The sequence below is a fragment of the Pseudophryne corroboree genome, chromosome 1 (assembly GCF_028390025.1).
Source record: "Pseudophryne corroboree isolate aPseCor3 chromosome 1, aPseCor3.hap2, whole genome shotgun sequence".
Classification (NCBI taxonomy): domain Eukaryota; kingdom Metazoa; phylum Chordata; class Amphibia; order Anura; family Myobatrachidae; genus Pseudophryne; species Pseudophryne corroboree.
Genome location: NC_086444.1, coordinates 757,296,258 through 757,320,788, shown reverse-complemented (window position 1 = coordinate 757,320,788; position 24,531 = coordinate 757,296,258). Strand labels below are relative to the sequence as shown.

General features: G+C 45.1%; 1 protein-coding gene across 1 annotated transcript in view; it reads left to right on the top strand.

Moving 5' to 3' along the window:
• The first annotated feature begins 5,861 nt into the window (after positions 1 to 5,861).
• The window catches only part of LOC135049439 (ovochymase-2-like), a 207,572-nt gene continuing 188,902 nt past the window's right edge, over positions 5,862 to 24,531 (top strand). Inside the window, exons 1-7 of the mRNA XM_063955640.1 lie at positions 5,862 to 5,886; positions 6,136 to 6,254; positions 9,022 to 9,115; positions 13,808 to 13,948; positions 18,585 to 18,671; positions 18,775 to 18,891; positions 20,553 to 20,644. Coding sequence (XP_063811710.1) covers positions 5,862 to 5,886; positions 6,136 to 6,254; positions 9,022 to 9,115; positions 13,808 to 13,948; positions 18,585 to 18,671; positions 18,775 to 18,891; positions 20,553 to 20,644 — 675 coding nt within the window. The remainder of the gene's footprint in view (positions 5,887 to 6,135; positions 6,255 to 9,021; positions 9,116 to 13,807; positions 13,949 to 18,584; positions 18,672 to 18,774; positions 18,892 to 20,552; positions 20,645 to 24,531) is intronic.

The following is a 24,531-nucleotide window of genomic DNA, read 5'->3' as shown; positions in this document are numbered from 1 at the left end:
AGAGATTCTGGTAATTGCACAGCTTTTTAACTGTTTTATCCAAGGATCAAAGGGGGATTTGTTTTTATACTTTTATGTCTTATATGTGTATGGAATTACATTTTTGACTTTACTACACATGGTGCATCTCTGTTCTCTCCACATGTGCTGACGGCATGAGAGTAGAGGGCAAGAGGAATATGAGGACATTCTGCACATAAAGGAACGTACTTTTTATCATTTGATTCTTTCACTGGTGTGGCGCCTTTTGCAGCAAGCACTGCCCCGTTGTTTGTTAGCTCTGTGAGATAGTAAGATAATAGCATTTTTGCTGACGTTACCAAATTTTGGTATTTAAGCAGTGCTGCGGTTTGACAAAACTCAAAGGTGTAATGGGGACATGGGTCACCAACCTACTCCTACATCTTTACTTATTTGTACCCTGGCTTCAGAGCAGGATTAGGGAGGGACTCACTGCCTATAATAGGCATGTGCACAGGGTGGACAAGTGTGCAAAGACACCCATACCCTAATGTTAGGCACCTCCAGCAAAAGCCTTCATACGCTGGAGTCACTTAGAGTGACTGTGGACAGAGACCACTGCTTGGTCTGCTGCAGTCAGTAGTATGGCATGGTGGCTGGCAGCTGCTAGAAGGCGGGGTCGGAATAGGCTGTTGATGGTGATGGGGTGGTGGGTGGTGACACTGCCTGGCCTGCTGCACACTATAGTGTGGCGCGTCAGCTGGTGGGTGAGTTGCGAAGTGATGACAGATCAGACAGTTGAGACTGGCACTGCAGGGGCAGTCTGTGGGTGTAAGATGAGGGGCGAAATAGGGAAGATGCTTCTCCCCGCTATGATCATCACATCACAGTGTCACAGTGATGGCCATCAACGGCTGTACCATCAATGATCAATGATTTTAACTATTGGTAGAAAACCAGAGAAGGTCCAGCCAGCGATAGTTGGGTACTGCACATGCGTACACCGCGACCATTGGATCACCTGCTATGCTTTCTTGCCATAGCAAAAGCACAGTGTCTGCATCACATGATGTTGTGTAGAGTCTGCAGACTGCACTGTTGCATCTTTCCTGAAATCCCGCCACCGGAATACCAGCGCCACATGCTTTTCTCCCTCTGTGGGTGTCCACGACACCCATAGAGGGAGAATAGATCCTATGGCAAGCACAGAGGGCCAAAGTGCCCACAGCGTGGCGAATGCAGCGAGCCCGCAAGGGTTTTTTTAGTGCTCAACCCACTGCCAGCTCACTGGTGTCTGGGATTCCACTGTCGGGATCATGACATTCGGGATCCCGGCCGCCGGTAATAGGTATGTATTCCAAATGTTTTGACGGCACCGTCCTCGCAGGAAAACCTGTGAGAGGCTGGTGGGCAGGAGTGGCATATGAGTGACAGGTTGGTGGACACGAGTTAGGGCAGAGCTCACAACAGGGAGGGCTGGAGGAGTAGGGTTGGGCACCCCTGGTCTCTGTCTAAATTTATGATGACATTGTGCCACAGAGGCAATTGACATCATCAAACCCCCTCACTGCCCACTTCCCTGGTCTATTCTCCATGGAAGAGTCTGGTCTATTTTCCATGGAATTTCAGGAGACTGGGCAGAAATTTGGGAGAGTAGGCACATATGACTTAAACCCTTAATTAGTGGTGTTATCTCAGTAGACCTTGTTGCAATAAACTCCTTAGCATGAGATACTGTACATAGGGGGTCATTCCGAGTTTTAGCAGCCGTGCAAACGCTATGCCACCACCCACTGGGAAGTGTATTTTAGCTTAGCAGAAGTGCGAACGCTTGTGCAGCTGAGCTCTGCAAATGGCATTTATGCGCATGCGTATGCCCCGCAATTCACACGCGTGACGTACGGGTACAAAGCCCTTTGTGGTTGTGCTCAGGTTCTAGCAAAGTTTTTCTTCGCACTGACGGCCGCAAGTAGATTGGGTGTCAACTGACCGTTTTCAGGGAGTGTTTGCAAAAACGCAGGCGTGTCTGAAAAAACGCAGGCGTGGCTGGGCGTTCGCTGGGCGGGTGTATGACGTCAAATCTGGACACGAATAGGCTGAAGTGATCGCAAGCGCTGAGTAGGTTCAGAAACTGCACAAACTGTTTTTTTTCTCCCAATCGCTGCGCTGCGAAAATCGGCAGCAAGCGATCAACTCGGAATGACCCCCATAGTGTCACTGTTTTTGTACTAAACAGTATTCTTTAAAAATATGAATTTGTAGAGTTCAAGGAAGTAATAAATAAACAAAATGTATCCACAGGATCATGAACTCTTTCTGTATAATAAGGAGATCATGGTAGGAGTGCCCTCTCCCTGGGTAGATGGGCCCCTTCAAACACGCATTAGCCAGGAAAACAGCACACCAGTCCAGGGTTTTTGCACAATACAGCCATGGCTAGTTTTATTGTACAGTATAAAAACAAAACATAAAAAGAAATCTCAGCCTGTCTGGGCACTACCTAAACATTATAGATTCCCTCTCTTAGAATGGTAGGACATAATGCCTATACCACAAACACAGGCATATGCATACTATTTTTTTGTCTTCACTAAAGGTGAAATTGCAGAAATTGCAAACACATACCATTTAGTTATATGAGAAAAACCACATCTATTTTCATAGGCATTGTGTAACACTGCACGTACAGCGCAAAAGTAAAAATAATTTTAGACAGAATCAGCCTGGCCTACACTCCTGGTGGGCCCCACTGCCTGACTGCCCACTCCCCCCCTTTAGACATCAGGTTCCAGATTAGGGGTGGGCAACAGGCGGCCCGCGGGCCGGATGCGGCCCGCGGACCGATCCTGCCTGGCCCGCTGTGCCCCACCAGAGTGCAATGACAAGCGGCTCAACATGCCGCTTGTCATTGCACTGCTCTCAGACGCGGCGCCGCTGAGGAAATCCCGGTCACGTCACAGGGTCAGCTGACCGGGATTTCCTCTGTTATCATGCGCTGGGCGGCACGGGGGGCGGGCACTGCAGTGAGCAGGAGCGGCGGCCGAGAAGCGGCGGCCAGTGAGGAGAGGAAGCAGCGGGCAGCGAGCGGTAGCAGGAGAGGCCACATCAGCAGTGACTCCGGCCGGCAGCAGCGCAGATCATCGGACAGCGGGGATCGTCTGCCACTGTGACAAACAGGTAAACCCCCTGTCCAGCCAGCCCCTGGATCACTGCTTAAGCTGCCATATAGGTTTAGGGGTGGGGAGGGAGGGGAATTAAAAAAACGGCAATATGGGTTTAGGGGAGGGGGGGAAAGGGGGGTAGGGACTGTCTGCCGTAATGTGTAAAAACGGGGGCGCTGTCTGCCGTAATGTGTAAAAAGGGGGACGCTGTCTGCCGTAATGTATAAAAACGGGGGCGCTGTCTGCCGTAATGTGTAAAAAGGGGACGCTGTCTGCCGTAATGTGTAAAAACGGGGGCGCTGTCTGCCGTAATGTGTAAAAAGGGGACGCTGTCTGCCGTAATGTATAAAAACGGGGGCGCTGTCTGCCGTAATGTGTAAAAAGGGGACGCTGTCTGCCGTAATGTGTAAAAACAGGGGCGCTGTCTGCTGTAATGTGTAAAAACTGGGGCGCTGTCTGCTGTAATGTGTAAAAAGGGGACGCTGTCTGTCGTAATGTGTAAAAAGGGGGACGCTGTCTGCCGTAATGTGTAAAAAGGGGACGCTGTCTGCCGTAATGTGTAAAAACGGGGGCGCTGTCTGCCGTAATGTGTAAAAACGGGGGCACTGTCTGCTGTAATGTGTAAAAAGGGGACGCTGTCTGTCGTAATGTGTAAAAAGGGGGACGCTGTCTGCCGTAATGTGTAAAAAGGGCACGCTGTCTGCCGTAATGTGTAAAAAGGGATCTCTTTTTGAGTATTTTGTGTGTGGCCCTCGAATATTCGCTGGAAGTGTTCAGCGGCCCCCCAGCTGAAATAATTGCCCACCCCTGTTCCAGATGCTGCACTTGAATTACATATTATACATATAGAGGGGAATTCAATAAAAGGAGAAGAAACATCGGGAGCGAAAAAATGACATTGTTCGCAATGCTTCCCAATGTTTTTTCAAGTATTTTTTTGGGGCATTCAAATTTGGCCACCCGGAAAAAAAAAATTTCTCCAGAAACCTGTGTTTGCAGTGTTTAAACTATCTATCTATCTATCTATCTATCTATCTATCTATCTATCTATCGTTAACCAAGCCTCTGTGGTGGCTAGTCACACCCCTATGGTGGCTGGCCACACATCTTATGCATGGGATCCTTCCACTGCATTCCCCCAGTCTGGCACTGATTTTAGTTGTTTATTATATATATATATATATATATATATATATATTCAACAAAACGAGGCGGCACTCAGAGACAGTGAATCAACTATAACATGTATTGTAAATCACAGGTCACAATACACGTTATAGTTGATTCACTGTCTCTGAGTGCCGCCTCGTTTTGTTGAATATATGAGGAGCTGGTCTGCTGTGGAGGGCACCGGAGCAAGCAAGGTCCCTGGCTGGATCACTTGAGTGCCGGAACGTGACTATATATATATATATATATATATATAGAGAGAGAGAGAGAGAGTCAGGTTGTTATCTAATGATATACAGATGTAGCCTCTGTTATCTTGACTGTTTCTCCACCTAGACGGACGTTTAGTCACGCTAAGGCGATAGCTTAGCTTGCTGAGTTTAATCACGGGCAGGCGCGTTGAGGCAATACTAGATACTCAGCATGAATTACACATCTCCACCACTGGGTGGCTAATGCTCCACCAATCCAGTACTTTCAATCGTATAGCGGCGGACTTATCTACAGCTCTGGCAATTGGTCAGTGACGACTGTAATGTTAATAGATGGTGACCAATGGTCAGACGGTGAGAGTTCTCAATATACTGTACTGTAAATAGTTCACAAACGAACATGTTAAAATACTTGTGTATGCAGACGCAAGTTTGTGTATGGAGACGCAACTAATTGTGTAAAAGGAGGAATGCACAATGCACAAACACCGTGCTTTTGAAATACATGTACATGAGCGTCCGTGTTCCCTAAGGCATAATGGGGAGGTTTCTTTACGCTCCTGCAGATTTTGCCAGTGTGCTATGCGATCGAGTCCGGTGTACCGTGATGTGTATAGACCTCGCTTATCCCTATCGCCCCCGTGTATTTTAGCTAGGGGATTGTGACGCTCCTTCAGCATTGCCCCATAGCCTGTAAAATCTGTACTGTTACTTGCTTCGTAGCCGAGGGCCTCCATGGGGCAAGGAGTCACAGGTGGTAGCCATTTCAATTGAGTCTGCACTGCTACAGAATTGTATGTGTACCATACGGTGCATAGAACCTTAACAGTAGAACCGCTCCTGCAGCTTTGCCCTGGTTTATGTGAATAAAAAAAATAATAAAGTGTCTGGAAAAACTAACATGCATTCGTACTTTAGGAATCGAACCCGGGACTCTGAGTATAGGAAGCGGAACACTTCACCACTTCGCCGCAGACAGATTAATAAATCCATTGCTTCTGATTATGCTGTAGTGGCTACAGGTTTAGGACGCTAACATTCTGTACAATATTCCTAATCTCAATAGGCAATAGTGAACTTCTAACACGTCCATTTGCGTCAGTGTACACTACTGGTTTTATGTTGTTTTGTCTGCGGGACTTGGACGCTCACATATTCCTAAAGTACTGTAAATGGATCATATAGTGTATGCTGTATTATTTGCGTCTGTACCATATATACTGTATTAAATAATACAGCGTAATGAGACACTGTATTTACTGTATGTAGCGTAATGAGACGCCTTAGTAAAGTAGTCCTTACTATATATTTCAGTATTGTATGCGCAGTGGTGATTGTAAAAAGCGACATCTGGTGGATGATCGCAGGTATTACACATGAAGGTAACGCCAAACGCTCTGTCTGCCTCCGTGCGATTGGGCACGCCTCTCCGTGACTAGGCGCGCCTCCCTGTGCCCCGGTACGCTGCGTATGCCCGATCGGGACTAACGCCTCAGCCAGTCAAGATAACGGAGGCTACATCTGTAATACGTGAATATGATAAAATCTAGCAGCTTGTACTAGTACAAACTATACAAACTATACTATACATTTTACAAATAATTCTGACATGTTCTGATATTTCTGTGCAGGCTGCAGCTCTGTACATCACCTCTCAGGAACGTCAGGAGGTTTCACCAGCTTAAATTACCCGTCAGACTATGAAAACAGTAAAACCTGTGCATGGGAGATAACAGTTCCTGACAATAAAGTAAGTGATCCCAGATCAATATTAATGTTCCTAGTTGAATGTGCCATGGTATGTTTTGACCCTATTAACACAGCCAGTCTGACCTGACCGAACATACCAACTTCTTCCATACTAGATAGGCCACGTAGAATAGCATCTATTATCCGTTTCTCCTGATGTAGCAGACAAGGGGTGATGGGAAACTTATCATCATCAGTGGGGTAACACTGCCCCTATAGTGGCTCCCAATGCTACACAGTGTTGATACAAGTAAGGGAAAGAAAAGTACATGAAGGAAGAGGGCCCTGCTCATAAGAGCTTACATTCTAAACTATATTCCAAACCTTACCCTTAGGCAGGATAGCCATCTAAAGCAGTGGCATCACTAGGGGGCTGTGGACCACACCCGGGTGTCACCCTCCGAAGCGTGACACCACAAAGCCAGCTACTTCTCAGTAATGGGAGCCATGTGCTGCACTGTGACATTATATAAGTCTCCGGAGGCAGCACATTATCTCCAGGAATGCTGGGTACACCCCTGGTGTGTTGAAAACAGGGTCCGGCCGAGAGGGCATTCCCCCTACCTGCGAAGCCACTTATCCTTTTCCTTCATGCGTGGTCCCCATTGACGCCAATGTTTGAATTAAATAAACATATTCGAATTAGTTGTTACTTTTAGAAATACTTTTGTTTATTTAACTCTACTGTTTGTGCCTGGCCATGATTGTTTTTGCTTGCTGATAACTGAAGAGGCGAGTGGATGAAGGTGTTATGTAATTAAGGTACAGTATTATAATAACCTAGGGATCGTATTAACAATGTTATTTTAGATTTTGGTAGTCTATTTACTGATATATTTTGTGGATAAAAGTGCTATGTCCAATTCTTAATTTCTAATCATTTGGCTTCAACTGTAAATCTCAGTTTCTTCTAAACATAACATAACACCTTTATCCACTTGCCTCTTCAACTATTATAGGCACATTCTTCACATTTACAATTATTTTACCACACCCTCTTATTACTATGTCATGCCAGCATTACTTATTATCATCATCTCCTGTACCTCACAGTCATTAAGGCCATACAATTTGTAGGTGAAAAAAAAGGTTTCCATAGCAACAAGGGTAATGAAACATTGGCCCTCATTCCGAGTTGATCGCTCGCAAGGCGATTTTAGCAGAGTTACACACGCTAAGCCGCCGCCTACTGGGAGTGAATCTTAGCTTCTTAAAATTGCGACCGATGTATTCGCAATATTGCGATTACAAATTCTTAGCAGTTTCAGAGTAGCTTCAGACTTACTCGGCATCTGCGATCAGTTCAGTGCTTGTCGTTCCTGGTTTGACGTCATAAACACACCCAGCGTTCGCCCAGACACTCCTCCGTTTCTCCGGCCACTCCTGCGTTTTTTCCGGAAACGGTAGCGTTTTTAACCACACGCCCCTGAAACGCCGTGTTTCCGCCCAGTAACACCCATTTCCTGTCAATCACATTACGATCGCCGGAGCGAAGAAAAAGCCGTGAGTAAAAATACTATCTTCATTGTTAAATTACTTGGCGCAGTCGCAGTGCGAATATTGCGCATGCGTACTAAGCGGAATTTCACTGCGATGTGATGAAATATACCGAGCGAACGACTCGGAATGAGGGCCCTTGATAGAAATGCTGTATAATTCTTGCATTCCTAATTAGACATCCAACTTATTTTGGCTATTTAGGTTTTGGATAACAATTCAGCACTTTTATGGTAGATGTACTGTCTATGCTATGCAACAATTGGACATTAATAATATGAAGAACGTAAATAATTGTGCTAATTTATTTACCTAATATTTAATAGTTTATACTAAATCTCTACTGGCAATAAGTTGCATAGGTGGTGAAGCTCTGTGAGATGGACTAACAAGTTTACATAGAGGGTGTTATTCAGAGTTGGTCGCAGGTTTTGCTCTCACAGCAAAATCTGTGACCATATAGTCACATGCTAGGAGCCGCCCAGCACAGAGCAATGTCGTCCAGCATGTGTAGAGCCGCCCTGCAATGAATTTGCAATTTAATTACAAACACATCGAATTTAGGTGACGCCATGTTTCCATATGCAGGAAAGGCGGGCAACGCCGTAGGTCTGCCCCGAAAACGGCCATGACACACCTGCGTTTCCGGATCTCCTCTCCCCAACGCCACATAGCCACCCCCGGTCACCCCTCGCCTGTCAACCACCATGTGATCACATCCTTCCGGGATGCGATCGCATGGTAAGGGTTCACACAAACACACTATGGTCAGTGCATCCATCTTTGAATAAGGCCTATAAAGCGGCCCATAAATCAGACAAATAACAAATTCCCCAGTGGGCTATCCTATTCACCAATAAGTGATCCAATTCACCAATTGGCAAACTCCAGTGATCTGCAATTATCAGGAAATCGGCAAAATACATGTTAAAAATCCCAGACTCAGCTAATCATTGGCGAAACACAGAATTCTGCAGATTGATTATTGATGTATGGGCTACATTACACAAATGTAACATAAATCATCTGTACTGGCTGGTTTAGTCACACACAGGAACCTGTGCAGTGAAGTCATGCAAGTTTTATTACCACGCAAATACAGAAATTCCAAAATTGTAGTGGCGTTACTGGAGAACATATCTTATTATGAGGAAGAGTGAGGTATAATATTGTTGTATATGAAAAAAAATAGACATGTTTCTTAGAAATGTACACATTCAGCAAAATAACCTATAAGACAATTTAATAAGTTTTGCAAACTTTCTTTTCAGGTTATCCATTTGTGGTTTGTTGACTTTCATGTGGAAACCAGCATATTGTGCACTGAAGATCGTGTCACGGTTGAAGACAATCTCGGAACACTGGGTGCGTGTAAACATCAATATGCATTATACAGTAAAAACCTCAGTCCCATGTTATCAAAATGATAAATTACACACCAAATTTCCAATTTGCGAGAAAACCATGCAAGGTCCTATTAGTGAATGACAGATGAAATGTCAGCTTATTTATTATTTGAATTCTACTGGGGGTATGTGGATTTTAATCTCATTACTCCTATGTTGCTGGAGTAAATTTTGCTACAGTATATTATTACACATTAGGTTACATTAAAGCTGTTTATATACTGTCACATTTGTCAAAAACAACTTTTAAAAGTAAGCTAAAAATGATGTACGGTTCATATTATACTAATTGTAGAAATGCTCTAAAGGATTTTTTACATAGAAACATAGAATGTGATGGCAAATAAGAACCACTTGGCCCATCTAGTCTGCCCCTTTTCTACCATATTTTTACCTCAAACTTAGAGCCGGCCGTAGGCATAGGGCATTTGGTATGCCTAGGGGCACATGCAGCTTCTGCTGATTAAAATAATATGCGGCATGCCTATAGTCTGTGTGTGACTACGGCTGTATCTGCATATGAAATGCTACATTACAGTGTATTCCTAAAAATCATTGTAATGTAGCATTTCGTATGCAGATACTGTCACAGTCGCACACAGAATATAGGCATGCTGCATATCATTTTAATCAGCAGAAGCTGCTTGTGCATCCTATCCTAGCCACATAGTAACGCAAATAAGATGCATTTTCTCAAAAAGAGGCGCCCGACGTTATCAGAGCTGCCAGCTGACTCACGCCAGGCATCTCCTGCAGCATGGTGTATTGAGGCAAGATGTATGAGGACACATCTGTATCCAAGCAGAGGCAGAGGTCACATTGCTAGCTGCCATGGGAGTGCTGTGTGAGGGTGGGTTGGTTTTGCAGTAGTGTTCGGCATATGTGTAAGGGGCATTATGTGTGTCATGTGTATAAATGTATTAATAATGTGCAGCAAATGTGTAAGGGGCACTATGTGTGTCATTATGTGTATAAGCGCACTAATAATGTGCGGCATATGTGAAAGGGACATTATGTATGTCATTATTTGTATAAGGGCATTAATAATGTGCATCATATGTGTAAGGGACATTATGTGTGTAAGGGCATTAATAAAGGCTGACATAATATGTAAGGTGCATTATGTTTGTAAGGACATTAATAATGTGTGTCATGTGTAAGGGGCATTACTGTGTGGTATTACGTGTATAAATGCATTACTGTGTGGCAGTATATGTATAAGGTGCTCTAATGTGTGGAGTAACGTATAGAAAGGGCACTACTGTGTGGTCTAATGTGAATAAAGAGCAATATGGTGTGGTGTAATATGAATAAGGAGCAATTCAGTGTGATGTAATGTGAATAAGGGGCACTACTGTAAGGAGTAGCATATGTAAGGTAAAGTTGTACTAATGTGTGATGTAACGTGAATTAGGTACACTGTCACATGATAAAATGTTAATAATATTGCACTAATGTGTGGCAAATTTGAATTGGGGGTACTTTTGTGTGGCCATGCTCCTTCCCAGCAAGAACACGGCCCTTTTTGGGTTGTGCACCGAATGTGCGCACTGTTCATAATTAAAATATAGAGAGTAGGAACACCAAAATGAGGACTACTATTCGGTGAGGGGTGATGGTGCTGGGAAAGGGGTGCAGGGTCAGAGGCAGAACTAGCAGTGGTGCTAGGGGGCAACAGCCAAAATCTTGCCTAGGGCATCATATTGGTTAGGGCCGGCTCTGCTCAAACCTTGTTTGATTCTTACACAATGAATACAATAATCGGTAACTTAATAGACTGCGCAATCTGGGCAGCTGTATAGTACACTGATATCCAAGGAAGCGTCTCCCCAAAACACCTCTAGAACAATCGAGAAAAAAGTGATATAGGATATGTGTTCCACCAGGCGCCACACTTCAAAATATTGAATATAATAGCATATAATACACACAAAACTTCATATATACATCCATTAGGCAGATGTGTTTAGTCTGTTGAATCCGTCCTCATAAGGTGCAGCATCAATCAACGTAGTTCAGCACATGATGAGAAGAGAAAAATGACATCATGTATAGAACAGTTAATTTAGTTACAAATTCCATAATGTGTATGTAATTTGTGATTAAATTAACTTTTCTGTGTCTGAAAGAGAATTGGCATGCCCCCCGCCCATTTATCCAATCAGAACATAAGACGCATTCCTCACGTGGAAGGGGCATGACATATACATACACATTTATAGAACAATGCAAGAAAATAGATTTGGACACAAATACTCTTTATACCACATTCATGCACTCTATCTGAGAGCTTGCTGCCATTCAGCCACAATACCCCTCATTAAAAAACACATTTCAATATACTCTCAAACTCAGTACTCAAACCCACAACCTGCTACATCACAGCAAAACACCCCACTCACCGCACTGAACCACTTGATCCCGCATAAAAACCTATGAGATTTATAACTATATGAAGCTACCTGTACCCTGTAAAAAAATAACCAGCAACATAATCGAGCAGATCCATGCAATGTGCCTCCACATATCCAAACCCTTGCAGCCACGCACTACATAGATCTGCCCAGCCGCAACTCTGATCACCCCTTCACAAAGTAGGTAAGCTTCAATTAGTTAAACCTCTCCAGCTTGGAATTCTCTAGCGTTCTATGTAAGGGCAGACAGCTCAATGAATGGAGTGTCTGACTGCAATGTCATAGGCAATGGGTTTGAATCCCAGGAACATCAACATACCGAAATGTAATAAAGGACAGTGTGACTGAGCAACAAAGAGTAATCAAGTCAAGTCCATGAATGTTGTATAGGTATAAGGCCCTTAGTTTGAGACTGAATTTGGGAAACACTGGCATAGAGATGGAATAGATATGATATTTACAGAGTATAAGTAATAATAACGTAATGTAGTGTCACATACAGACGTGATCGCTTCTGTGCTAAATTTAGCACATCTACGAACAGTTACTCTGACATGCGGAAGGATGCCCAGCAAAGGGTTAGTCCGCCCCGCATTTCAGTCCCTGCCCCCCCTCTTACCCCACCCCCTCGCACAGGTACAAAAGCATTGCACGCTGGCAATGCTTTTGTACCTGGCGAGTAGCTCCATACCTGTGTGGCTCCTGCGCTCTGGCAGGGAGCTACCCACCGCATCCAGGGTCGCAGCGGCTGCGTATGATGTCACATTGCTGCCACAGCCCAACCCCACCCCCCCAATGGTGCAAACACGCCTCCATTGTTCGGACCGTGCACCGCCAACGGAGTTCTAATGCCGTTGGCATGCCTCCTTCCGCCCCGTGACCGAATCTGCCTGCCAATCAGGCAGAGGCGACCGCACCAGTGAGATGCTGATAGCATCTCACTGGTTGCACATGCGCAGTTCGCCCGCCACACAAGCGCACTGCGCACAATGGCCCTCATTCCGAGTTGATCGGTCGGTATTTTTCATCGCATCGCAATGAAAATCCGCTTAGTACGCATGCGCAATATTCGCACTGCGACTGCGCCAAGTAATTTAACAATGAAGATAGTATTTTTACTCACGGCTTTTTCATCGCTCCGGCGATCGTAATGTGATTGACAGGAAATGGGTGTCACTGGGCGGAAACACGGCGTTTTATGGGCGTGTGGATGAAAACGCTACCGTTTCCGGAAAAAACGCAGGAGTGGCTGGAGAAACGGAGGAGTGGCTGGGCGAACGCTGGGTGTGTTTGTGACGTCAAACCAGGAACGACAAGCACTGAACTGATCGCACAGGCAGAGTAAGGTTGAAGTTACTCAGAAACTGCAAAGTAGTTTGTAATCGCAATATTGCGAATACATCGGTCGCAATTTTAAGAAGCTAAGATACACTCCCAGTAGGCGTAGGCTTAGCGTGTGTAACTCTGCTAAATTCGCCTTGCGACCGATCAACTCGGAATGAGGGCCAATAATTCAGACTGCGATCACTGCCGCTGCAGTGATCCAGTCTGAATTACCCCCTTTGTGCAGCTCTCCAGCACAAGCGTTCACACACCTACACACATCTAATACCCACCCCCGGTAGGTGGCGACTACCTAATCGCAGGGATGCAAAATACGCACCCTAGCGATCAGGTCTGAATTACCCCCACAGTACACAAGATAGTCTATTGCCTTTACAGTTAATAAATCTTATTTTCAATATAATAATGAAATACAAATTAAACACACACTTCTGTAGATTTCCCATTTTAAAATCAAGTGGGAATCTTCTTTCCTGGAATACTGCAATGCAAATGCATTGTTAATGGCAATTAACTAATGTGAACAAATGGCTGCTATGTTACATAAAGTATCCGTGATGTTATATATGAAAGGACTATCAGAAGTGGCTAGATAGTCATCATCATCATCATTGGGTATGGTTGCATCACTCCTCCAGCATCTACATGATATATGCCTCCTATTATGTGAACACACCTCACTGAGCTCAGCCTACTCTTGCCTGTCCGTGGCCAGTCCTTGCTACTCTTCTTTACATATAAAGACATGTAAATCAATGATATACAGACATGTGCACACACATGCACAACATACAGTATACATACATATCTTACAAAATAAAAAAAGAACTCCTATAATATTTATATGTGACTAATGTTTTTAATGTAATTATTTATTTCTCATTTCTACACAGGTACATACTGCGGGAGCAAAGTACCCAGGCCACTGGTTTCAGTTGGCAACAGAATGTTTGTGACATTTATCACTAATAGTGAAACATCAGTCAAAGGATTTGAGGCCAAGTATGAAGCTGTAGATCCAAGCAAGATTGCAGGTGAGAATAACATCAGATTGTCTTCAGCAATACATAGTTGCCAACTTCGATTAATTTCAAGTAGCCTTATTAATGTCTTTATTTTTCAATATTGACTGCACAGTTAGCTGTTTTGTGGACAACAATACAAGCCTAAACATTGGTGTCTCTTCAGGATGTATTTAGAATTTGTTCTGACCTAAATCACCAAAAATCAATATAACTAAGGTCTGTGCATCTCATATGCTTGTGTGGGTGTAGTGCATACTGTACTTTAGTCAAAAGATTTCAGTGAGATTGTGAAAGCAATACCTATGCATGCAGTGCTGAAAAGGGTGTGTACTGCTTCACTTGAGGGGCATAGCAAGAATATTGACAATTACAACTATAAATGATCCCCTAGGCAGTTGGGTTCAGCACAATGATGAAGTTATCTTGCGCACTAGCCTCAGGCTATCAGCATAGGCGTGCACAGGACATTTTATTAGGGGGTGCACGAATAGAAGGGATTGTTTAGCACCACCTAATGGGCGTGTCTAGCACCACATATTGACACTCAATGCAAACTAAATAATATAGAGAATTGATGCACAGATTTTATATGTATATAAAATCTGTTTAATATATGTTAAATTTGTATATTTTATTACCATAGATTATATCCTAATCTCTCGAAATATATATTGATATTGAATTTGAACTTGTCCTCCTCCAAGAGGAACGCTGTGTTCTGTGGCGTTGGCACATGATGAGGAGAGAGAAAGTGTGGGTGGGAGCATGAGCGGGTATGCCCGTGGCATGACATCATCACGACACATCCCACAGGTTAGAGGAACTGGGGGTAGGATTACGTCAGTGATACTGCACCATACAAATGAATGACAGCCAGACTGAGCAGAGGGGGTGGCGGGCGCAATGGGCGGGAGGACAGAAATGAGCACACTCGGCGATCGCTGGTACTGCAGCAGCAGGTGTGTGTGAGGGGGTGACAGGCATTAGGGGGTGCCTGTGCGCACCAGGAACCCCCCCTGCGCACGCCTATGGTTATCAGGGAGAACACCACGATTTCAGGGAGACTCTCTGACAGTCGGCATGCAAGGTGCAGCATTACTCCAGAATATTACACAGCTTTAATAAGGGTTGCATGCTAGCTGACTTTAGAAACAGCAAGATATCTCAGGAAAGCTCACCACACCAGGTCAGAAGGAGGAGGTCACAATAGAGACAGTATTCACACAGGTATTTCTGACAGGAAACCTGCGCTGTTTTTCACATGAGCTCTATACACTTTTATCCTCTATCACAGGCATTCCCAACCTCGGTCCTCAGGGCACACTAAAGTGCACTGGCTGATGTGTGTGGCTGATATGAACAATCTCGTTCAGTAATGAAGGAGAAATTGTTCATATCTTTCAGTGTGTAGGCACCAATGATGAACGTTTCGGACTCGTTCATCGTTGGTGCCGCCTCGTTTATACATGCACGCCAATATGGATAATATCATTCATATTAGCATGCAGGGCTATGGGGCCGGATGACGTCAGGGAGTGAAGAAACTTCACCCCCTGTCACCCCCTGCCGCCTGGTCGTACGTTGGCCATATCGGCCGTCGGGCACCTCAGCGGCAGATCCTCCAGTGTGTAGGGCCAATAACAGTGCAGGTTTTAGTGATGTTCAAGCTTCAGCACAAAGGGTTAAATCAATATACAGGTAAGTGAGGTACTAATGAAGTCACCTGTACTCAAGCCTGGATATCACTAATACCTGGACTGTTGAGGACCGAGGTTGGGAATACCTGCTCTAACACATTGAACACATTAAATGCTGTGTGGTCCTGTGTGGTCCCTTGCCTTTGATCATTATAACATGGGCCAAAAGAAGAATCTCACTGTATGACAAGAGCTCAGCACTTTCCATCCTTCTAACTCACTGACCTTCGCTCAGTCCCCTACCCCGGATGTTGGATCACTACTCCACCCTCTACCACACCAACAGTACCCTGACCTAGACATTTTCAGTTTAGTGCAGGAAGCACACACTGTCACAGAATTTATACCCTCTGCCTCACTAATTGGCATTCAGTCCCCTGCCCTGGATCACTATTGTAGCCAGAAGCACACACTGTCACAGAATCTTCTTCCTCACCCTCACTAATTGCCATTCAGTTCCCTGCCCTGGATCATTATGTAGCAGGAATCCCACACTGCCACAGAATCTCTTCCATCGCCCTCGCTAATTGCCATTCGGTCCCCTGACCTGGATTACTATGTAGCTGGAAGCACACACTGTCACAGAATTTCTTCCCTCGCCTTCACTAATTGCCATTCGGTCCCCTGCTCTGGATCATTATGTAGCAGGAATCCCACACTGCCACAGAATCTCTTCCATCACCCTCACTAATTGCCATTCGGTCCCCTGCCTCGGATCACTATGTAGCCGGAAACATACACTATCACAGAATCTTTTCCCTCGCCCTCACTAATTGCCATTCAGTCCCCTGGCCTGTATCACTATGTGGCAGGAATCCCACACTGTCACAGAAGCTCTGACTGCTCCCTCTTACACACTGGCTTGCACATAGGGGTAGATTTCGTAAGCCTCCTAAATAGTGGAGAAGTGGGCAAGTGATCACATATCAGTCAATCAGCTTCTGTCTAGCATTTGTAAAGTACATTCTAAAAAATGATAAGTAAAAGCTGATTGGTTTGCTATGGGCAACTTCTCCACTTAATTTCTCATGAAGGTTTGATATACCACTCCTCCAAACTAGCTATCCAGCCATGATTCAACTCATCCTCCTGCATGTGAACAAAATCTACTCGGTCCACACACAGGTGTTTGATGAAACCCTGGTCTGTTCCCTCTATATTGGGTCCTCAGATGGGATGACATGAGGAAATTTCTGCCGACAGTTGTCAAGTATGACTTTGGGGGTAATTCAGACCTGATTGCTAGCAGGCGATGTTTGCACTGCTGCAATCAGATAGTCGCCGCCTATAGGGGGAGGGTATTTTTGCTGTGCAAGTGTGCGAACGCATGTGTAGAAGAGCTGTACAAACTGATTTTGCGCAGTCTCTGTGCAGCCCAGGACTTACTCAGCCTGTGCGGGACTGGAATTGATGTCAGGAACCCTCCCTGCAAACGCTTGGACACGCCTGTGTATTTCCAAACACTCCCAGAAAACGGTCAGTTGCCACCCACAAACGCACTCTTCCTGTCAATCTCCTTGCGATCTCCCATGCGTTCGGAAATTTCACACCATCCCATCGCTGACGTGCGATCTACGTTACTGCGTTCCATCGCACCTGCGCATTGCAGTGAATACACATGCGCAGTTCAGATCTGATTGCAGGCTGTCAGAAAACGCATATATAGAAGGGTATACCAGCTCTGGTTGTTTGCTAATATAGCAATATCAGCAAACAGCCAGCACTGGTATACCCATCTATATATTTATTTAATTCATAACTGGGGATCCTGACCACCCCAATACCAGCAGCTGTTGATAATGCACCTGTACACATTTTTTTTCCCCTCTATATGTGAGAAAACGCAACATAGCGATCAGGTCTGAAACAGCCCTAGATACATCCAGACTTAAACATAGCATATCTCCTATTATATATCCTATTGTTGCTTTAAGCCATAAACTTAGCAGGAAAACGAAGGTATCCCAAGCCACTACTTATGTTTCAGGGAGATTAATTAGCATTGCTCAATTGTAATTTATCATTAATGGGTACTGAAAGGATTGCCCTTGCAGAGAAACCTATTTACTAAACAGGTGAAGTATGCCTCTAATCACAGCTATATTAATGAACAGGAGGCAAGTCAATTGTAACCTAGTTCACTACTTTTCTTCTGTATGCCATACATCTATAAATCACCCACTGGGAACAGAAAAATAGACATAAATAAAGTTGTGCTCTGGTATCCTAAATTGCCATTGTGTGTCATCTTAGAGGGGATATTCATTAAATTGTTTTGTATTATAGTTCTTGTTTTACTTCCGTGTTGCATAAAATGCGAATCTATTGTCTTACAGAAGAGTTATAGCAAAGTATTTTGGCCTATTGTCAGGTACCTGGGGGAACTGCACCCAGTGCCTTATCAGTCCACAGCCTAGTCCAGCTCCAAGTATCCCGCAGGAATTATAGCGCTCGGCATTCTGCACCCTAGTGTGCTTGCTCCAGCACCCCAAGACACTGCTAATGCACCCCGCTATTTTTCCCACCAGCCTCGGGTACTGGGTGCCGCCATATTCCTACCAGTCAGCTGATCATTTCTCCACCAAATGCAAGCATTGGTCCGATCAGCTGACTCCACTGTCCAATCACTGACTGGCAAGGTGATAAGGGGGCACTAGCAAATCGCCGAGAACATTGTCGCTGTCTCAGCTGCGTCTAGGCTCCAGACTCCTGAGTTCAGTACCTATTTCAGACTCCTGAGGTATTCCAGAAGCTCTGCTTTTCTTTCCAGTGATCCTTTGCTGTTTGCTCCAACATTCAGCAGTATAACCAGCACTGTGATTCTAGCAAACTACCAACAATATTGAGTGTGCTAATTGTGTGTGCTACTGCCACCAGATACCTGTTCCCAGTTACCGGTTCAAGTCTGATCCATTGCAAGTCAGTTTCCAAGCTGACTCCTGTTCCAGATCACCGATTCCAGCCCTGGTACAAGTGCAAGTCAGTTTCCAAGCTGACTCTTGTTCCTGTTCCACCAGTTCCAGCATGGTCCAAGTGTAAGTCAGTTTCTAAGCTGACTCCTGTTCCAGTTAGGGGTGGTTCTAGACTCTTTTAACGGGGATGTCTTAACAATTAATCCTTTCCCCTCCCCTTGTCTAGTCCTGACTCCTCCTATGTTCAGTCCCAACTCTTCCCCTTTCCAGTTCCATCAACATAATGTTTTAGGAGCAGTAACATCACTAGGGTTGGTGTCACCGGCTACTATACCCTTAGCCTGTATGTGAAACGCTATAAGTGATACAGGGGTCCCTACAAAATTAAAGCTATATGCTACCAGGCCAAGAGAGTGGTGTAGCAGCAGGGTAAGGGAGTTTTTTTCTCTTTGGTATCTTACCTCTTGCAGTCGCTGTTCAGACCCCGACAATATCCTGCGTCAATCCAGGATGCAGAGTATCGCATCGGATTGCATATGTCTCCAGAGTGCAGTAAGGGTATGCCCTGGGCTGTATTCCACCGGTGGTCACATTCTCTTTTGCAAGCAGGGGAGCAGGGGTCTTAGGCCAGGTCCCTCTCCCGACTGTCGCTGATTTGCCCTTTCTTCCTGGCCCTGGGCTAGTCACCAGGGTCTCTCCAATGATCCTCTGTGCTGGGTTTCCTCCACAGGTCCTTCAAAACAGATGCACTGTGTCCCAAGGTTACAGCTCCTTCCCTCACTGGGTCTTCTCATGGGCTGCCCAATAGGGTCCTCACAGGGTCTATAAGAGTGGGGCTGTTCCTCTACCTTCTGGATCTGGTCCTGGATCCACTGGTGGTCACATTCTCCTTTGCAAGCAGGGGAGCAGGGGTCTTAGGCCGGGTCTCTCTCCCGACTATCACTGATTTGACCTTTCTTCCTGGCCCTGGGCTGGTCACTGGGGTCTATCCAATGATCCTCTGTGCTGGGCTTCCTCACAGGGTCTATAAGAGTGGGGCTGTTCCTCTAACTTCCGGATCTGGTTCTGGATTCTCAGACGGGTACCCCGCACCTGTGTAGGGACAGGGAGATGCAAAGTAGGACCACCGGGACAGCACATCCGGCTACAGGCTCTCCTCTTCCTGTGATAGGGGTCGTTGCAAGCTCCTGCTCTAGCCAGCTGGATTCCTTGAGCTGACTGTGTGTATAATGTAGCACAACAGCCCTGCCTGGCCGGAGCTGCACTGTCACAGCACTGATCAGTATGGTTGTGCTTTTAATGTGTTACGAGAGAGTGATCGCCCTGTTCGCCCTCTTCTTAATCCGCCAATGGTTCCAGTTCCTCCGGTTCCAGTCTGGTCCAAGTGCAAGAGTTAAGTTAACTCCTATGAAACAACAAGTGATAAACCAGTGCTTCAAATCAGGTGTAGCAGCAGCCACTAGGTGTTCTCTTCACCTATACTGTATATAAACACAGTACCAAAAATCTTTTATATTTTGTTCATAAGCTAATTTCTCATATATTCCAGTCCAGACAAGTTTAATCCAGTTCCAGTCTCAGTGTTCCACAAGCACTGTCTAATAAAGTTCTCCTGAGTTTTATTCTATCCTGTGCCTTAGGCACTTCATGCGCAAGAACTACCTTTGCCCAACCAGATTCCTGCACAGAACATCCCCTACAGAACTAACACCAGCATCGAACTTGAATTCACACAAAAAAAACAGAGTTCTGACACCTTCTGTGTCACAGTTGTTTTCTTGACTTATATTCTAATTAAAGCAGTGTAAATGACTTCACCCGTTTATATAACACGAAAATATGTTGTTCCACCTATCATAAGATTATAAAGCTTGGACAGTGTTTGCATATGGGAGGTGACCATTTACATAATCACTCTGAAATGCTGAACTGTTATTATATAAGGGAAACGTACACTAAAGACTAATTTTTCATTACTAATCTCTGTGAAACCTATTGTTTCAGATATCATAGGAGGAGGAGGAATTTTAGATGGTAACACAGGGGAGTTTCAATCCCCTAGTAGTACACGTGATGGGAATGATGTGCTTTACCAGGTAATTACCGTATATGAACCTGACAAATGACTGGCTTTTGTAGTGTGGCTGTTTGCTCCTCTCAATCCGTGAGTGTTGAAAAATCAGTACAGTATTACTAACAGCCCTTTTGGAAATGGGAATTGGGGCCATTGTAGCATTGTATAACTATTTTATTTGTGTCCTTCAGAGATAATGCTACATATACATTCAAATCAAAGGCTTGAAATAATAGTATCTCGGAAATGTTTTATACTGTAATTATCATTTAGGGGGAGATTTATCAAATCTTTGAGAGGGGTAAGGGCCAACTAATCAACTTCTAACTAATGTTTCACAGTCTGTAAAATGAGAGTTAGGTGCTGATTGGTTGCTACTTTATCTCTCTCCACTTTGTTTCAATTGATTTCTGTAAACAGCTAAAATAAATAAAGCTCTCTGAACCTAAACTCTGCACATTCATTAATATCTAACACCCACCCAACAGCCATGCAATGTATCTTACGCCCAAAAGACCCCATTTAAATAAATCAGTGACTAAAATTGAATGGGAAAGCTTAGACATCAATTACTATTCAAACAGGCTAGTTATAGAACACAAACAAAAACACAATATACTTGGCGCTTGATCAAATTACCACTGACAAACGTATAGCTAAAACTGGGCTGCAGCCTCCTGGAAAAAGGGCTATTGCATAGACCCTAATTAATGAACAAAAAGACAAGATTTTTTTGAAACAAAAAGTTTTAACAGGAGGCGCTGTCCAGTCGTGATTAATAGTTAGAATATATTTACTTTACAAACAACACATATCTGGCCATTTAGAATAATAAAAAATAAAATAAACAGTATAATAAAAATGTGATCCAATGATCACCAGTGTATAGCATCCAATGTTAGTGCATCAATAAAGGCATGCGATCTCTCTTACCTGCCTGCCGCACTGTGTAAAATAGGGATACCTGCCTGCGTACTGTGTAATATGGGGGCACCTGCCTGCGTACTGTGTAACATGGGGGCATCTGCCTGCGTACTGTGTAAAATGGGGATATCTGCCTGCCGCGCTGTGTAAAATGGGGATACCTGCCTTCCGCACTGTGTAAAATGGGGGCACCTGCCTGCCACACTGTGTAATATGGGGATACCTGCCTGCCGCACTGTGTAATATGGGGATACCTGCCTGCCGCACTGTGTAATATGGGGGCACCTGCCTGCGTACTGTGTAAAATGGGGATATCTGCCTGCCGTGCTGTGTAAAATGGGGATATCTGCCTGCCGTGCTGTGTAAAATGGGGATATCTGCCTGCCGTGCTGTGTAAAATGGGGATATCTGCCTGCCGTGCTGTGTAAAATGGGGATATCTGCCTGCCGTGCTGTGTAAAATGGGGATATCTGCCTGCCGTGCTGTGCAAAATGGGGATATCTGCCTGCCGTGCTGTGTAAAATGGGGATACCTGCCTGCCGCACTGTGTAAAATGGGGATACCTGCCTGCTGCACTTTGTAAAATGGGGGCACCTGCCTGCGTACTGTGTAAAATGGGGACACCTGCCTGCTGCACTTTGTAAAATGGGGGCACTTGTCTGCGTACTGTGTAAAATGGGGATACCTGCCTGCTGCACTTTGTAAAATGGGGGCACCTGCCTGCGTACTGTGTAAAATGGGGATACCTGCCTACCGTACTGTGTAAAATGGGGATACCTGCCTTCCGTACTGTGTAAAATGGGGACACCTGCCTGCCGCGCTGTGTAAAATGGGGACACCTGCCTGCCGCGCTGTGTAATATGGGGACACTTGCCTGCTGTAATGTGTAAAAAGGGGACTTTTTTATTTTTATTTTTTTCCCCCTGTGGTGGGTGTGATGATATCAGATGAGGCCATGCCCACTTTAATGAAACCACGCCCATTTTAATCAGGCCACACACCCTTGTCGGGAGCGCGCGCGCCTACTTTTTCTTTTTATGGCTATATGGGGGGGGGCATACTTTTTTTTTTTAGAGCAATTGGGGGGGGGGGGGCGCATTTTGAAATCTCGCACTGGGAGCAAAATTGTCTAGAAACAGCCCTGTGTAGGATTTAGTATGGGATCCTGGCAATTGGTATCCCGTCGGTCAGGAGACCGGCGTCGGAATCCCAACAGCCGGAATCCCCTTGTGGGCTCACTGCCCTTGCTACACTTCCTCGCCACACTATTCTATTCCCCATTGGGAGGTGGCGTCAGTATTTACACATCTGACGAGATTCTGGCGTCGGATCCTGAATGCCAGGATTCCGACAGGTGGTATATTGACTGCATCCCTCTGTGTGTACTTGCGGCTTTATCAGCATACAAATTATGGGCCTAATTCAGACCTGATCGCAGCAGCAAAAAATGTCTCTAATGGGCAAAACTATATGCATGTGGGGCAGATATAACATGTGCAGAGAGAGTTAGATTTGGGTGGGGTGTGTTCAATCTGAAATCTAAATTGCAGTGTAAAAATAAAGCAGCCAGTATTTACCCTGCACAGAAACAAAATAGCCCACCCAAATCTAACTCTCTGCAAATGTTATATCTGCCTCCCCTGCAGTGCTCATGGTTTTTCCCATTAGAGAAAGATTTGGCTGCTGAGATCAGGTGTGAATTAGGCCCTATGTTCTAGTGTTTAGCTGGAATACAGTGTAGCATAACATTTTGATACAGTGGCTGTTAGACACAGAATATACGCATGTTGCATATCATTTCAATCAGCAAAAGCATCCTATTAGCTTGTGTGTTTTGCCTTGGCGTTTTGTGTCTAAGATGCATTTCCAGGGAGAAAATGTGGAAAAATTACATGTACAGTAGTACATGAACTATTTTCAGAGATCAAAGTTTTTTGTTTGTTTTTAAGGATAGAAATAATTTGACAAATGTTTATTTCAGAGGCGTCACTCACCTCTGTGACACCCGGTGCGGCAGCGAGGATAAAAGAGGTGGGGCTTCGTGGGAATGGGCGGGGCTTAAATAGAGGGTGGGGCTTCGCGGGCGGAACCCATTTTTAAACCATTGCAGGTACGCAAAGGGGGCGGGGCTTTGCGGAGGGGCGGGGCTTCGCGTCCCGACACCCGTTTTTTTTTTTCACTGGGGGGTGTGGGAGGTGAGGGCTGACTCTCGGGAGGTGCTGTCCCTGCAGTGCTGGCTCCTACAAAGTGACAGGAGCCGAGTGCTGCACATAATATAACAGTGCAGCACTCGGCTTCTGTCACTCTGCAGGAGCCGGCATTTTGGTGTCACCCCTCGGCGGGTGACACCCGGGAGCGGGCCGCACCCCCCGCACCCCCCTTGTGACGCCACTGGTTTATTTGTGGTAAATGTGCTGTAATTGTGTACTAATAATTGATTTCCAACATTGGTGGTCATTCTGAGTTGTTCGCTCGCTAGCTGCTTTTAGCAGCATTGCAAACGCTAGGCCGCCGCCCTCTGGGAGTGTATCTTAGCTTAGCAGAATAGCGAAGGAAAGATTAGCAGATCTGCTAATAAATAATTCCCTGCAGTTTCTGAGTAGCTCCAGACCTACTCCTAGATTGCGATCACCTCAGTCCGTTTAGTTCCTGGTTTGACGTCACAAACATGCCCTGCGTTCGGCCAGCCACTCCCCCGTTACTCCAGCCACTCCTGCGTTTTTACCTGGCACTCCTGCATTTTTCCGCACACTCCCTGAAATCGGCCAGTTTCCGCTCAGAAACACCCATTTCCTGTCAATCACTCAAGCGATGAAAAAACGTCGCTTGAGCTTGTGTAAATCTACAAAGTTTTGTGTTAAATTAGTGAATGCATGCACGCTGCATACCATACGCATGCGCATTTTCAACCTAATCGCTCCGTTGCAACGAGCGAACAACTCGGAATGACCACTATTGTCAAATACAACTCACCCCAAAAAATAA